Raw genomic sequence first — 13,406 nt, 5'->3', positions numbered from 1 at the left:
TTTTTTGTAAACATTTTTTTCATTTAAGAGGGCTCCCGGACCCCCAGCTATGCCCCTCCACCTCACAGGGGCTGAGCCGCTCGCAACCCCAGCGGGGGCTTCTCCCCATACACTCCCGATTACTTTAAAACTATATAAAGGATAAGTGATAATACTGACAATTATACAATTTTTCATTCGGTACAAAAAACGGCTTGAGCGATTTCGGTCAAACTCTAACCAGGTCTAAGTTACATAATTCTGCGTTAAATGAAACTGGTCCCATGCCAATATCATCATTTGTTTTCGAGATACGCGAGGCGAAAATTGAATCCGAACATACATACATACATAAATACATACATGTGCACACACGGACATCCTTTTAAAAACCATACTATTCGACTCTAAAGGCCTTGAAACATGGAGATATGTTAAAATTTTCAATTTGCAAAATCGGAACCATTACAACAACTTCCACAGGGAAGTTAAAAAAGGTATGAACTTTCTTTTTATTATAAGTTATTTTTCGTGCAAATCATTTGAAACTTTTTACATTTTCAAGGTTACTTTTTTCAGAAAACGTCAAATTTTTCCGTTATTTAACGTTAAATACTTTTGATTACCTTTTTAGCTTAGAATTCATCACTCTGTCGATTCCTATTTTAATTTTCAGCATATACTTTCCACCCCCTAGAAGGGGTGGTTGCCACCCTCTGTGTAAAAGTACCACTCGACAAATTTTGTTTCTTGAGGTCTTATCACCTTACCGCAAAAATTTCAAAATCGTTGGCAGGTAGAATTTTGTGTTCTGTATTAAGAAACGTAGCGTATTTCCATCCTTCATTCAAATCAAGTGAAACAAGACAATTTTTCAGCGAGAAAACCTTTACTCGCTGCAAAACAAAAATGGTCACAGATTGAAATCAAAAACCTTTACGCCCGGCGTAGTCATTTGTAACTTGAAGCTTATAGTTTGCACTTAAAAAATTTTCTAAAATCTTTTTATGGTATGCATCGCGTAATCGCTCATAAAATGAAATTGAAAAATATAAAACTTCGGTACTCTGCCCTCCTAAAGAATCGCCTCCTGCTAACCCTTTTCCTAACCAAAAACTTATAACAAACTTATCATCGGAACAATTTCCTGCTCCAGAACTTCTACTATTGCAGAAAAGTTTGAAATTTGCCGTACCACCAGTCACCAATTTAGTTGCAGACGTGGAAATAGCAATTAAACTTGTTGATGATAAATCCAAAACCCAAATTAGAAAAAATATTTTACCTACCTTTAAAAATATTCCATAGAGCCAGGACAAATCCGTTAAAGATGTCCATAATGTGATTAAGAATTTGAAAGCAAAATATGTTTTGTACACAAAAGCTGATAAAGGTAATTCATTGGTTATTTTAAACAAAGCTGATTATTTCAGCAACGTGCAAAAAATAATCAATGAAGGACCCTTTCAGTAGTGGAAGAAGATCCGTTGCAAAAAATGATTAGGGACGTTCAGGGTACTTTAACGAGTTGCGTCAATCTCAATGCGAAACGAGATAGATTAAAATATCAACTTTGTAATCCATCTGTTCCTAGGTTATACTACTTACCGAAAATTCATAAATCAGACAATAGTTCTAAATAGTTTCTGGCAATAACGCTCCTGCCCTTAAAATTGCTAAATGGATTGTTTCGGAACTTAACAGACATCTGCACTCCATTTGAGGGTGCCCCAGATGCCCTAGAGGTGGCTCGGCAGCAAAAGCTAGACAAATATAACCAACTTACTGCTGAGTTATCCTCGAAAGGCTAAAGGGTCTCATTCGATGCTTTTGTCGTAGGTTCGCTCGGATCCCGATTAGCACAGATACGCAGACCATGGCACGGTTGATGGCGTAAGACACAATCCGCTGGTCACGTGACATTTATATCGAACACCTAACCGAACAGAAACAGTACCACGATCAGCCTCTGTGACCCTGCACACAGGTATTGGATGGCCCGAACACCTGAGCCATCCCCCCCACCACCATCTGTGATATCAAGTGCTTATGTGATATGTGTGTGCCGTGCGTGTAAATCCTTTTTTTTTCTTTTCTATAAACTGTGATATTGACATTACTATTTTTTTGCTTCTTTTAATGACTTTTTTTATTCAAAATTATTTATTGTTTTTAAAATGTGTAGTCCTGTTTTTTTTATCTACTGTAAAATTCTTTTTTAACGTGTTTTTTAAATGTATATTTTATCTATTTTATTTTACACTTTGTTTGATTATCTTAAGTTTTAACATGCATGTTTTATCTATTGTATCTCTTAAAGATTATTACAATAAACGATTAAATCTACCTGCAACAAAAAGTTTCTCGATTATAAACAATTTGGAGCTAGTAGATAACATTAAGGATGTTGTTTTAGAACCCCAAGATAGACTCATTTCTTTTGACGTCCCTGCTCTATATCCCAGAGTCCCAATCGAAATGACTTTAAATATATTTGAAAATTGGCTCATGTATAGTGCTGTCAACAGCGAAATCGTCATTGAATATTTGTCGTTGACACGACTTTCTATGAGACAAGATTTTTTTGTTTTCAAAGGGACCTATTACAAACAGATCCAGGGTACCTCTATGGCCAACCCACTACAGCCGTTTCTAGCTAATTTATTCATGAGTCATTTAGAAATTAAATTAAAGGAAAAATATAATAATAATTTTCCAAAAATTTTCAGTTTTAACTCTTTAATAAATAGATGGTTAAATATTCCACTTTCTAAATCTTCTTATCTTAAGGAATCAAAATACATTAAAAACGTTGTCGTTTTTAATGTATTTTAATCGGTTACTCAACCAATGTAGTAGATTCTATCCTCCGAAAATGCCAATGGTGTAAAGGAATTCGAGATACAATCTCCTTTGTGAAAGTTTCCGAAAAGAACAAGTGGACTAGAGTTATATTTAACCATCACTGTAATAACAAGATAGATAAAATTTTAAACAAATCTGGAATTTCAGTTGGTTTTACATCTCAGAAATTACAACACCTTGGGTCAAACCAAGGATCCAATTCCGGACGCCCAGAAATCGGGTATCTAGAAAATTTCTTGCTCGAATAGTCCTAAAATTTATTTGGGGCTGACCAAGCGACAGCTGTCAATCCGCGAAAAAGAACATATAAGAGATGTCAAGAATTATTGAATCGAGAAATCTTGCATTGCGGACCATGTTTTAAATACAGAACACAAAATTCTACCTGCCAAGTTAATTAAATCTGTTAGACATCACAATAGTTTAGATGCTTACGAAAGCATTTTAATCCATAAAGCAGGCAGTAAGACTCTGAACTGGGATGAAGATCCTATACCTGACTGTGAATTGATAAAATGGACAACTGTTAAAAGTCAAGCCACAAAACAATTCTCGTCAGTTATAGCGAATTTGGACACACCCACCTCACAAACGATACCAAATTTTATGTATAAATTAAGGTCGATAAAAGAATTTTTCAAATCCACTAAATAATTTGTTGTGAAATGTTTACAAAAAGTTTGGTGGAATTCAGAATTTTTTTCTTCTAATTTGTGATAATTTTTGTATTTTTATGTTTGTAAATCATTACTGTAATTGTTGGTAATGTTTTGCTTATTTATTTTTAATTTTGTAATTTTGTGTAATATGTTTGTAATGTGTTAGTTATATGAATAAATTTTACAACTGACGATGATTGCGTTGCAATCGAAATATCGATATTTAGCGACATGTAAGTCCCTTGTATGTTATTTAATTGTATTTTTTTAATTAGAATTTCTTAATATACAATATTATTTCGAAATTCATCCTTGTAGCTTTAGATCGTGTTTTGCGATTTTATTTGCTTTTTTTGTAAGATTTAACTGACTTATGGTGATTGTAAACCTACAGTATTGTAAAAAAGTTTTGGTTTATTGCACGGTACATACATACATATCAACCAAATTCATGCTTTGTAGTAAAGTTATTTTTAGCTTTACAATACCACTCAACTAAAAAATATATAATATATTGTATGCAAGTGTTGCTTATAAATTTGATAATACAGATACCGCTCTTCAATCATCAATACATAAATATAGTCGTCTCTGTTCACCAAATGAAGGATCTTTGATGAAATCATAATTAAATTAAACTTTTGTTTTATATCATCCACATCCTTATATTTTTATGGTATTAAACTACAGAAGTATCCAATTGAAAAGGATAACCTATATGATTCATAATTTTTTCAGGCCAAATTTGAACGATAAAATAATAATATAAAATCAAATGATCTAAGAATTTTTTCTTATTTTTGGAAACTTTGTTAATTAAAAAATGTATTAAAAAAGTTTTATTGAAATCCCTTGTTTATCTCCTTAAAAGAAATGAATTAATATATATTCACGTAAAAAAATTAATAATTCATTTAATAAATCTATTATTTATGTATACAATATAAATTAATCATTATATTTCAAATGTATTTAAAATAAAAAATACAAAAAAATCAAATATAAAATTCAATAAATTTTCTACACTCATCAAACCAAGAACCTTCAATCCACGGTCATTGATTTTTAGTGTCCGACCGAAGCTTCGGCTTCGGCCACCTTCGGCCAAAAAAAACATTTGATCAAACATTCGGCTTCGGCCTGAATTCAGGCCGAAGCCGAAGCTTTGGCCGAAGGTTCTTAGCAAACGTCGGAATTGAACGAATTGTTCTAAATGTTATTATTTTGAAATAAATTTCAAGGTAATTTTTTTAATCATCTTTAGATTGACTTCTAGATCAACTTCTCAAGATCATAACCTCTAAATCAACTTCTAGAGACCAACTTTAATATTAAAGTTTTAAAATCATGTTTTTAAACCTTCGGCTTCGGCTTCGACCAAAAATCGACCTTCGGTCGGACACTATTGATTTTCATTGAATATAAACCATCAGTACAAAAAATGCTCTCTTTGTAGATATCAAATAGTTTAACAAGTTGCCTAATTCTATGAAATTTTAGAACTGCTCTAGTACAATATTCTAGAAAATAAAAATCACTGACTTCACTTTCTTCTTATTTATACTGCTCTGTCCTTAAGTATTTATTTATCTTTAATTTGTACATTGTTGTGTGTATATGTTTTATTCTACTGTACATTTTATATAAATTTGTGGTTTTTTCTTTTTCTTATCTAGACCTATGCCCAGATGATTTATATCATCTCGGTGGGATACTGGGATTTTCTGGGAAATAAAAAACCACAAACCAGGTTAACCCTTGGCGACCGTGTCAATAAAAATAAAACAAAAAAGTATATTCATTTGGAAAACGAACAAAGGCAGACATAAAAAGCCTGGGCGTCATAACCATTAAGCAGTAACTTGAACTAAACGGTTATTGGCTTTATTACTTAACTCATTTTGAATTTGTACCAGAGATTTGCCTTTTGTTTCGAATACAAAAAATATGGTAAAAATTATACCACAAATCATTATTATAGAACACATCCAAAATGTTACAAAAATATCAAGAGCGTTGGAAATTACAGAAAATAACTTTGTTACAGCAAATCCTGCAAGCGAACCATACATAGTACCCACTAGAGCTGCAGAGCCTCTCAAATTTGTGGGAAATATTTCACTTAAGAAAATGTATGACAACGTTCCAACGCCAATTGTTTGTACAATCATAAAAAGCATTATTGATACCAATGGTAACCAACTGATAGAAGTTACATCACATTCAATGTAATCTTTTAAGAAAAAATATAAACCAACAGAAAATAATGCTACTGCTGTTCCAGAACAAGAACTAAGTAGTAGTGGTTTTCGACCAAATCTATCCACAAAGTAAGATGTAAAAAAACCGGAAATTAACTGAACAACAACACAGACAATTGCTGCAAACGAGGCAGGTATAAAAGAATCGGCTTCTTCAAAAATGTTTTGCATATATGATTGTATTGCTGACACTCCACTGAAATGTTGCATTGTTTTGACACCTGAAAGGAAATTTCAAATTTTGATTTTTAATTTCATTTTACATATATAATTTATCTAAGTGTACTAAATAAAAATTAGAAGTCAATATACAAAATAATTCGTTACAGTATTCGTTTAGCAGGAAAGAGTCGATAAAGGAGTTACAAATTTTGGGTAAAAAATCCAACAGCTGAATGTTTGTCGGTGAAGAGGGGTGGGATTAAAAGGGATGACAAACATGTTTTTGCGATTTACGGCGTAATTATTCGTCCTATCAAAAAACGTTAAATATAAAAGTTCTAGGCAGTAAAAAAATCTAGAACTTTTATTGTTATCATTTTTTAACACTTTAACAACTTCAACATTTTCGAGTAAAACGCAAAAAACCATTATTTTGGTTTTTAATTCTTTATTCCTCGAAAAAAAAAAATGCAATCGTTATGTAATTTGGTAAAATTAAATCAATTTGAATTCATATTAGCCTGATATTATTTGGTTTTTCTAAGTTCAGTAGTTTCTGAGAAAATCACGATTTTTGGTAAAAAAGACCTCTTTTTTAAGTCGCTCAAAAATGTTTTTTTTAAACCATAGGCAATTTCTGCGACAACCATTTTCTTCTCAAAGACATTAAAATTCATATAAAAAAATAAAAATATATTACTGTATGCCTGTATGCAAAAAACTGAAAAATTATATGATAATAATAGTCAAGCCTATGTAGTGTTGAGCCGGGTTAGATATCTAGATGGACTAATAATCAGAAGTTTAGATTACCGTAAGATTGATGACAAGATTGCGAAATTTACCCCTTATAATCATAACTAAAAAGGGTAAAACAAAAAAAATAAATTTAAAAAAATCAAAAAACCCGACTGAATAAAAAGTAATCCAAACTTCATAACAAAAGAACTGAAAAGAAAAAAACAAGTCCAGCAGTTTACATAGCGACTTTAACAGTCGGAACCCATTAAAGTCTATACCTGATCAAATCTTCCTAATAATGGGTCCTGACTGTTAAAGTCGCAATGTAAACTGCTGGACTTGTTTTTTTCTGTGCAGTTCATTTTTTATGAAGTTTGGTTTACTTTTTACTCAGTCGGGTTTTTTGATTTTTTTAAAATTATTTTTTTATTACTTAACTGGTTACATATAAAACACTTATCATCACTTGTAAGTACTCCAGTTGATCGCATCGTTTTTTGCTTGTGGCGAATGCATACTTGTTGACGGAACACAGCGATCTTTTTCAGCGTTATTTTTGGTTTGTGATATTTCAACGCGCCTTATTTTTCCTCAATAAACTTGCAAACAAGTCTTAATAAATATCTTCCCGAGTACTCGAGAAACTGGAGAAATCCTGGTCGAGAAAATCTTTTTTACATATTTTTTTATGGATAAAAATCAAGAAAATAGCGATTTTTCAAATATAACGAATTTTTTACTCGGAGACTGGAGGGTTTAGAGAAAAATGTCTAAGAACAATTTTTGCTATTTTGTTAATTTTAACCGCAGTTATACAATAAAATTTTTTCCGAAGCGATTCAGTCAATATTATTTAGTGTAAAAAATATTATTTAAAAAAAGTATTAAGTATTATTAAAAAAAAAAAATTAGTTAAAACAATATCCGGTCAGGCAACCTTAACTTTTGCGTTAAGGAGAATTATTTCATTTTCAATAACGGATTTTTCCGGAGTTCTAAGTCTTTTACAACTATTTTTGTAAAAGACAGAATCTGAAAAGAATGGCAGAGGTCACGGATTCCTTCGCCACTTTAAAATATAATTTTTTTCATTTTTACCAAAATATTAATAAAGGGTATTTATCTCAGAAAAGTTTTCGAATTCCTGACTCAAATAGAATGTAGTAATTGAACCTACCTATTAGTAAAATCATAGCTTTTCGAGTAATTGGTTGTTTAAATAATTCGATGACTGATGTTTTGTTTTGCATTTCAGAATCAACACCTTTTTTCATTGTATCCAATTCATTGTCTAATTGTTGATCGTCGGTTAAACCACGGAATTTTAATAAACATTTCATAGCTTCATCTCTTTTGCCTTGCCTTAGTCTGAAATATGGTGTCTCTGGCATCCAACAAAATGTTATAATAAATATAAAGGGAATGATGAATAAAATTAATACGAATGTTTTGTAAGATACATATGGGCCAACAACGTACGAAAATAGAACACCACTATTATTCATGATCATCACTAAAGCTCCAACACGTCCTCGAATAGCAGGTTCACATATTTCTCCAATATACAAAGCACAAACCTGTTTATTAAAATGAGCGGAATAAATATGAATACAATTAATTCTAATCATGAAAGAGAATAAGTTTTTGGCGTTCATAAAGAAAATTTGAAAACACCGGAAAAATATTTCAAGTTAATCGAGGAAATAAAATCGAAAAATCAGTATCACCTGGTTGACTACTAGTCAGTTGATTTTTATGAGAGATGTTAGAAAGTGTTTGCCTGAGTGTACTGAAGAAAATTATATTCATGCGATTGTTCGATTTACGCCCATACGGTGGGACAGAAGCGCCCTACTGCCGGACACCACATTCTCTTTATTTAAAATTTTTTTAAAACTTGAATTTTATATTTGAGCAATTTTCAGTATTTTTTTATCCTTGACATTTTTTCTTTACCTCGCCGTTTTCGAGATATGCATCTGAAAATAAAGAGGGGATTTTCGCCAAAAACTCATTCTTAACGAAAATAAAGATGCAAGATCGCGACTAGAATAATTTTGAGATGTTTGAACGCAGTCTTTTTGGCGCTTCTCTGTTAATGACGTATTAATATGTGAACTGTCAGTTGGTGACAGTTCAATGTACTGTTTATTACAGGTGTAATACCATACAATATATAAGTAATTATTACTATACAGTATGTCAACAAGTCTGACAAGAAACTTACTATGACATAAATAAAATTACGGGAAAAAATATTTGAATCAAATTTAAATTTCCGGAATATTTCCTATTTGTAATGATAAATATCTGAAAATAATTCATGATTAACTTACAGCTGATCCAATAGCACTACCACCACCAGCGATCAATCTGGAAACCATTAAAGTGGAACAGTTGTATGAAAAAAATGCTACTGTCCAAGCCACTAAAAAAATAGGTCCAGCTAATAATAACGTTAGACGTCGTCCTAAAATATCAGCAAATGTTCCAGCAAATATACTCCATGGTGCAGTACCCAATTGATAAAAGGATACAGCCCATCCCCATTGGTCTTCAGTACAATAAAATGGTGTTTCATCATTTTTTAATTTTATTTGTACAGGGGAAGACCAACCCATTACATTTCCAGTCATAAACATTGCTATGGTTGCTGTAAATAAATTTATATCTATAAATTAATTTAATACATACTAATCTATGGCACGCCATTTTACTATTTAAAAGGCTAATTTTTATCGAGAAAAAAATTAATTAATTATTTTTTTCAATCAGAAATTTTATATTTTATATTTTGTAAAATAAATCTTAGTAAAAGAGAGATTGATATAAGATAAGATGAGAAAAGAGAGAGATAACATAATAAAAATGTATTATTATTATGTATCATCATAATAATAATGTATTAATATGATGATGATACATAATAATAATATTTTTTTATTATGTTATCATCATAATAAAAATGTATTATTATTATGATGATACATAATAATAAATCAGTTAATTTTATTTGAATTAGATTAAAAAAAATAATTGAATTAAAATTATGTACATAATGGAAATAGAGAATTAAAATTATGTACATAATAAAAATGATTGAATTAAAATTATGTACATAATGGAAATAGAGAATTAAAATTATGTACATAATAAAAATGATTGAATTAATTATGTACATAATGGAAATAGAGAATTAAAATTATGTACATAATAAAAATGATTGAATTAAAATTATGTACATAATGAAAATGATTATTATTATGATGATAACATAATAATAATGTATTATTATTACGATCATTTTTTTTCGGACATTAAATAGTAAAATGGCGTGCCATACTAATCTGTTACTCCCATCAGTGCTATAAAACATAAAAAATAATAATTTAAAAAACTAAAAAACACGCTTTTTTAACTAGCTGAACTAAAAGGTAGAAAATGATTTCTTTAAATTAAAAAAAATCATTTTATCATAAAAAAGCGTGGAGTGCTAAATTTCAGTTATTGTAAATATTTTATAGACATATATTGGCAAAAGTAAAGTCATTAGAAAATATCTTTAAAAGATCCCCACGCTTTTTTACAATAAAATGATTTTTTTGAATTTAAAGAAATTATTTTCTACCTTTTAGTACAGCTAGTTACAAAAGCATGTTTTTTTTGTTTGTAACTATTATTTATTTTGTTTTTTTTATTTTTATACCATGTATATATGAAATATACATAGTATATTAAGTTTCGTCCCAAGTTTGTAACGCTTAAAAATATTGATGCTAGGAAAAAAATTTTGGTATAGAATTGCCTAATTAGTCCATTTCCGGCTGTCCGTCCGTCCGTCCGTCTGTGGACACGATAACTCAAAAACGAAAAAAGATATCGAGCTGAAATTTTTACAGCGTTCTCAGGACGTAAAAAGTGAGGTCAAGTTCGTAAATGAGCAACATAGGCCAATTGAGTCTTGGATCCGTAGGACCCATCTTGTAAACCGTTAGAGATAGAACAAAAGTTTAAATGTAAAAAATGTTCCTTATCAAAAAATAAACAACTTTTGTTTGAAACATTTTTTCGTAAACATCACTGTTTACTCGTGTGGGGGCTAATTAGGCGGAAATTTTATAGTATGCACTATACTTGAATATCAGTTATGTATGTGTCGCATGTATGTATGTGTTATGTGATAAAGAAATCAACACTGACTATGCATGGTATTTCAACAATTAACTCAGTCAATTGTTTGTTTTCACTTGTTTAAACTATTATTTTCTTATCAAAAATTCAGTATAAATATGGTGGGAGCACAAGTAAAGACGTATTTTTTCAGATATAGAAATCGTTGATCCTGAAGATGCTGATCAGGATAATCAAAAAAATTTATTAAACTAACTATTGTATTTTAAATGGTCCTTGACCAGTATGCCAATCCGACGTTTTAAAGGGGATCAAAATCATGTTCAAAGTTTTCGTTACATACTAACCTGCATGAATTTTCAAAAAAGGACTTAAACTGAACTTTTATATTTTTGTATAAAAGAAATAATTTATCATTAAATTATTACGAAATTCTAATAGAAGTTCTCACGGTATTAATAAGATAAAAGTAAATGAACTTTGGTCTCGTGTGAGACACAAAAACCTGACACACATGAGTTGAAACTTTTTCGATTTTCATGCAGTTTCATAGTACTAGAAAAATGTGTCAAATACTTATTTTTTTTTTTAAATTCAATTTTTCCAGTTATTTTACGTTAAATACTCTGAATTTCAATCGCCAATAACTCGAGAGAGTATTGACTCTCTGAAATATACTTAAATGACACTTTTTGCTTAGATTTTATCGCTCTATCGATTTCCGTTGTGGGTTTCTTCATATATTTTCCCACATCTTAGAACGAGTGGTTACGTCTAGCTGGGCAAAAGCACCAATTGGCACCATGTAACTTTTGATCTAGAGGATAAATAAAGCTTAATCCCACATTTTCATTCAAATCGGTACTACAAGTCAAAATTTAGAGATTTCATCTTTTTTTCACCTCTATTGGAGTTATAGGCAAGCAGAGATACGTATTTTGTCTTTCATGAAACGAATTCGGGAGCACATCGTTACGGAACATAAATTATAATTAACTTACCTAAGAAACCGGCTAAATATTGATTACGTTTATGCGGTGTTTCTAACACCAACGTAAGCCGTGATATCACTGACACTTTTTTCTTTTTATCTTCCATTTGTGAAGATGTCATTTAAGAAAACTTTATTGAAAATTTATTATTGCAATAAATAAAAATATACTGCAATAATAATGTGAAAACGATTATTAAATTTACTATCATTGAATACAAATCACAGTTGTTCTACTATTATCAGAAAAAGTTTTCTATTGGAATACAATCATTTCCATAATAAAAGTTATTGGAAAAAATTGAACCAACTTCATAACATAAAATGCATAATATAAATCAACAATTTACTTCAGACTACAGGCACTTTGCTAAATATAAGTTATTTTAAATCAAAAATGAAAGATTGAACTACTTAAGGTGGTTTCCCAACAGTTTTTAAAAAAAGTTATGGTTTATTGCACAGTACATACATTCAAATCAACTACAGTTCTTATTAGTCAACTACAAAAATATATAATATATTGTGTGCAAGTGCTGCTTATAAATTTGATAACATAGATATCGCTCTTCAATCAACAAAACTCTAACTATAGTCGTCTCCGTTCATCAAATGATGAATGGATCTTCGATGAACTCATATTTAAATTAAAATTTTGTTTTTATACCATCGGCAACCTTATATTTTTATGGTATTATTATAAACTACAATATTGTCTAAATATTTTAGATAGTTTTTTTTATCACACTCTCTAAATTTTTTGATATAGAAGTATCCAATTGAAAAGGACAACCTATATGACTCATCATTTTTTCAGCCAACTTTGAATGGTAAAATAATAATAAAAAGCCCGATGACCTAGAAATTTTTTGTGATTTTTGGAAACTTTATTAATCAAAAAATGTATTTATAAAGTTTTATTGAAATCTTTAGAATTATTCAATCCTTGCAAATCTTCTTAAATTAAACTGTTTGTTTTAAAAATATACTTTGTTTTTTAAATGCTCAATAAAACGCATCAATTATAGACTTGATACCTTGAGAAAATATGAAAATGAAATTAAAATTGTTGCCTATCTCCATTTAGCAAAACAAAGTTTAATATGTATTTTGTATGTATCTCTATGATGATATTGGGCAATGACGTCACTTAACTATATCTTCCTCTTTGTTTAATTAGGAATTTCAAACGTTCATATTTTGCGTACTTCACTTTTCTGCCCGTGCTGTGAGAATTATTCACCTGTAGTGATAAATGTAGTCAATATGCCTCTCATTCCATCCTCAGAATTAATAAAATCGTCTAGATCGTTTCTGAAAATCGTGACAAAATTTAAGTACAGCTGCAAAACCTTTTTTTTTTAAAGTCGGTCAAAAATCAATATATTACACAATAATTTATTTTGAAAACGTTTGCGAAAATATTAATTGTTTCATTTATGTTTCTATGTAATAACATGGAGTTTATCTTCCAATTAATTTGATTTGTTATTTTTTATTTACAAGTTAATATGGTGTCATTACTTAAAAGTACTTAAAAAATCAGATTATATTTTCAATGTTTTGATAATCGATATTAAATCATTATTTGAATTATGAGTATCTAAGTTGCGTAAT

At 29.9% G+C, this 13,406-nt stretch overlaps 1 protein-coding gene across 1 annotated transcript; it reads right to left on the bottom strand.

Annotated features, from left to right (window-relative positions):
* Positions 1-4,873: 4,873 nt before the first annotated feature.
* LOC123294924 (facilitated trehalose transporter Tret1-like) lies at positions 4,874-11,964 on the bottom strand. The gene is made up of 4 exons (XM_044876121.1): positions 11,800-11,964; positions 9,004-9,320; positions 7,845-8,244; positions 4,874-5,985 (listed from the first exon to the last, which is right to left on the bottom strand). Exons 1-4 carry the CDS (start codon positions 11,909-11,911, stop codon positions 5,354-5,356), a joined length of 1,461 nt encoding a protein of 486 aa, XP_044732056.1. The 5' UTR covers positions 11,912-11,964; the 3' UTR covers positions 4,874-5,353.
* Between the last annotated feature and the right edge of the window lie 1,442 nt (positions 11,965-13,406).

Source organism: Chrysoperla carnea, chromosome 3 (genome assembly GCF_905475395.1).
Source record: "Chrysoperla carnea chromosome 3, inChrCarn1.1, whole genome shotgun sequence".
Classification (NCBI taxonomy): Eukaryota; Metazoa; Arthropoda; class Insecta; order Neuroptera; family Chrysopidae; genus Chrysoperla; species Chrysoperla carnea.
The sequence above is the reverse complement of the archived record's forward strand: the minus strand, read 5'-3'. Positions and strand labels throughout refer to the sequence as shown.

Excerpts from the sequence above, each read along its gene's own strand:
- LOC123294924 (XM_044876121.1), bottom strand. The coding sequence starts at position 11,911 with ATGACATCTTCACAAATGGAAGATAAAAAGAAAAAAGTGTCAGTGATA. Across the intron at positions 8,245-9,003 it reads GTAGTGCTATTGGATCAGCT|GTTTGTGCTTTGTATATTGG; the intron begins GTAAGTTAATCA and ends TTTAATAAACAG. Across the intron at positions 5,986-7,844 it reads AGCTATGATTTTACTAATAG|GTGTCAAAACAATGCAACAT; the intron begins GTAGGTTCAATT and ends ATTTCCTTTCAG.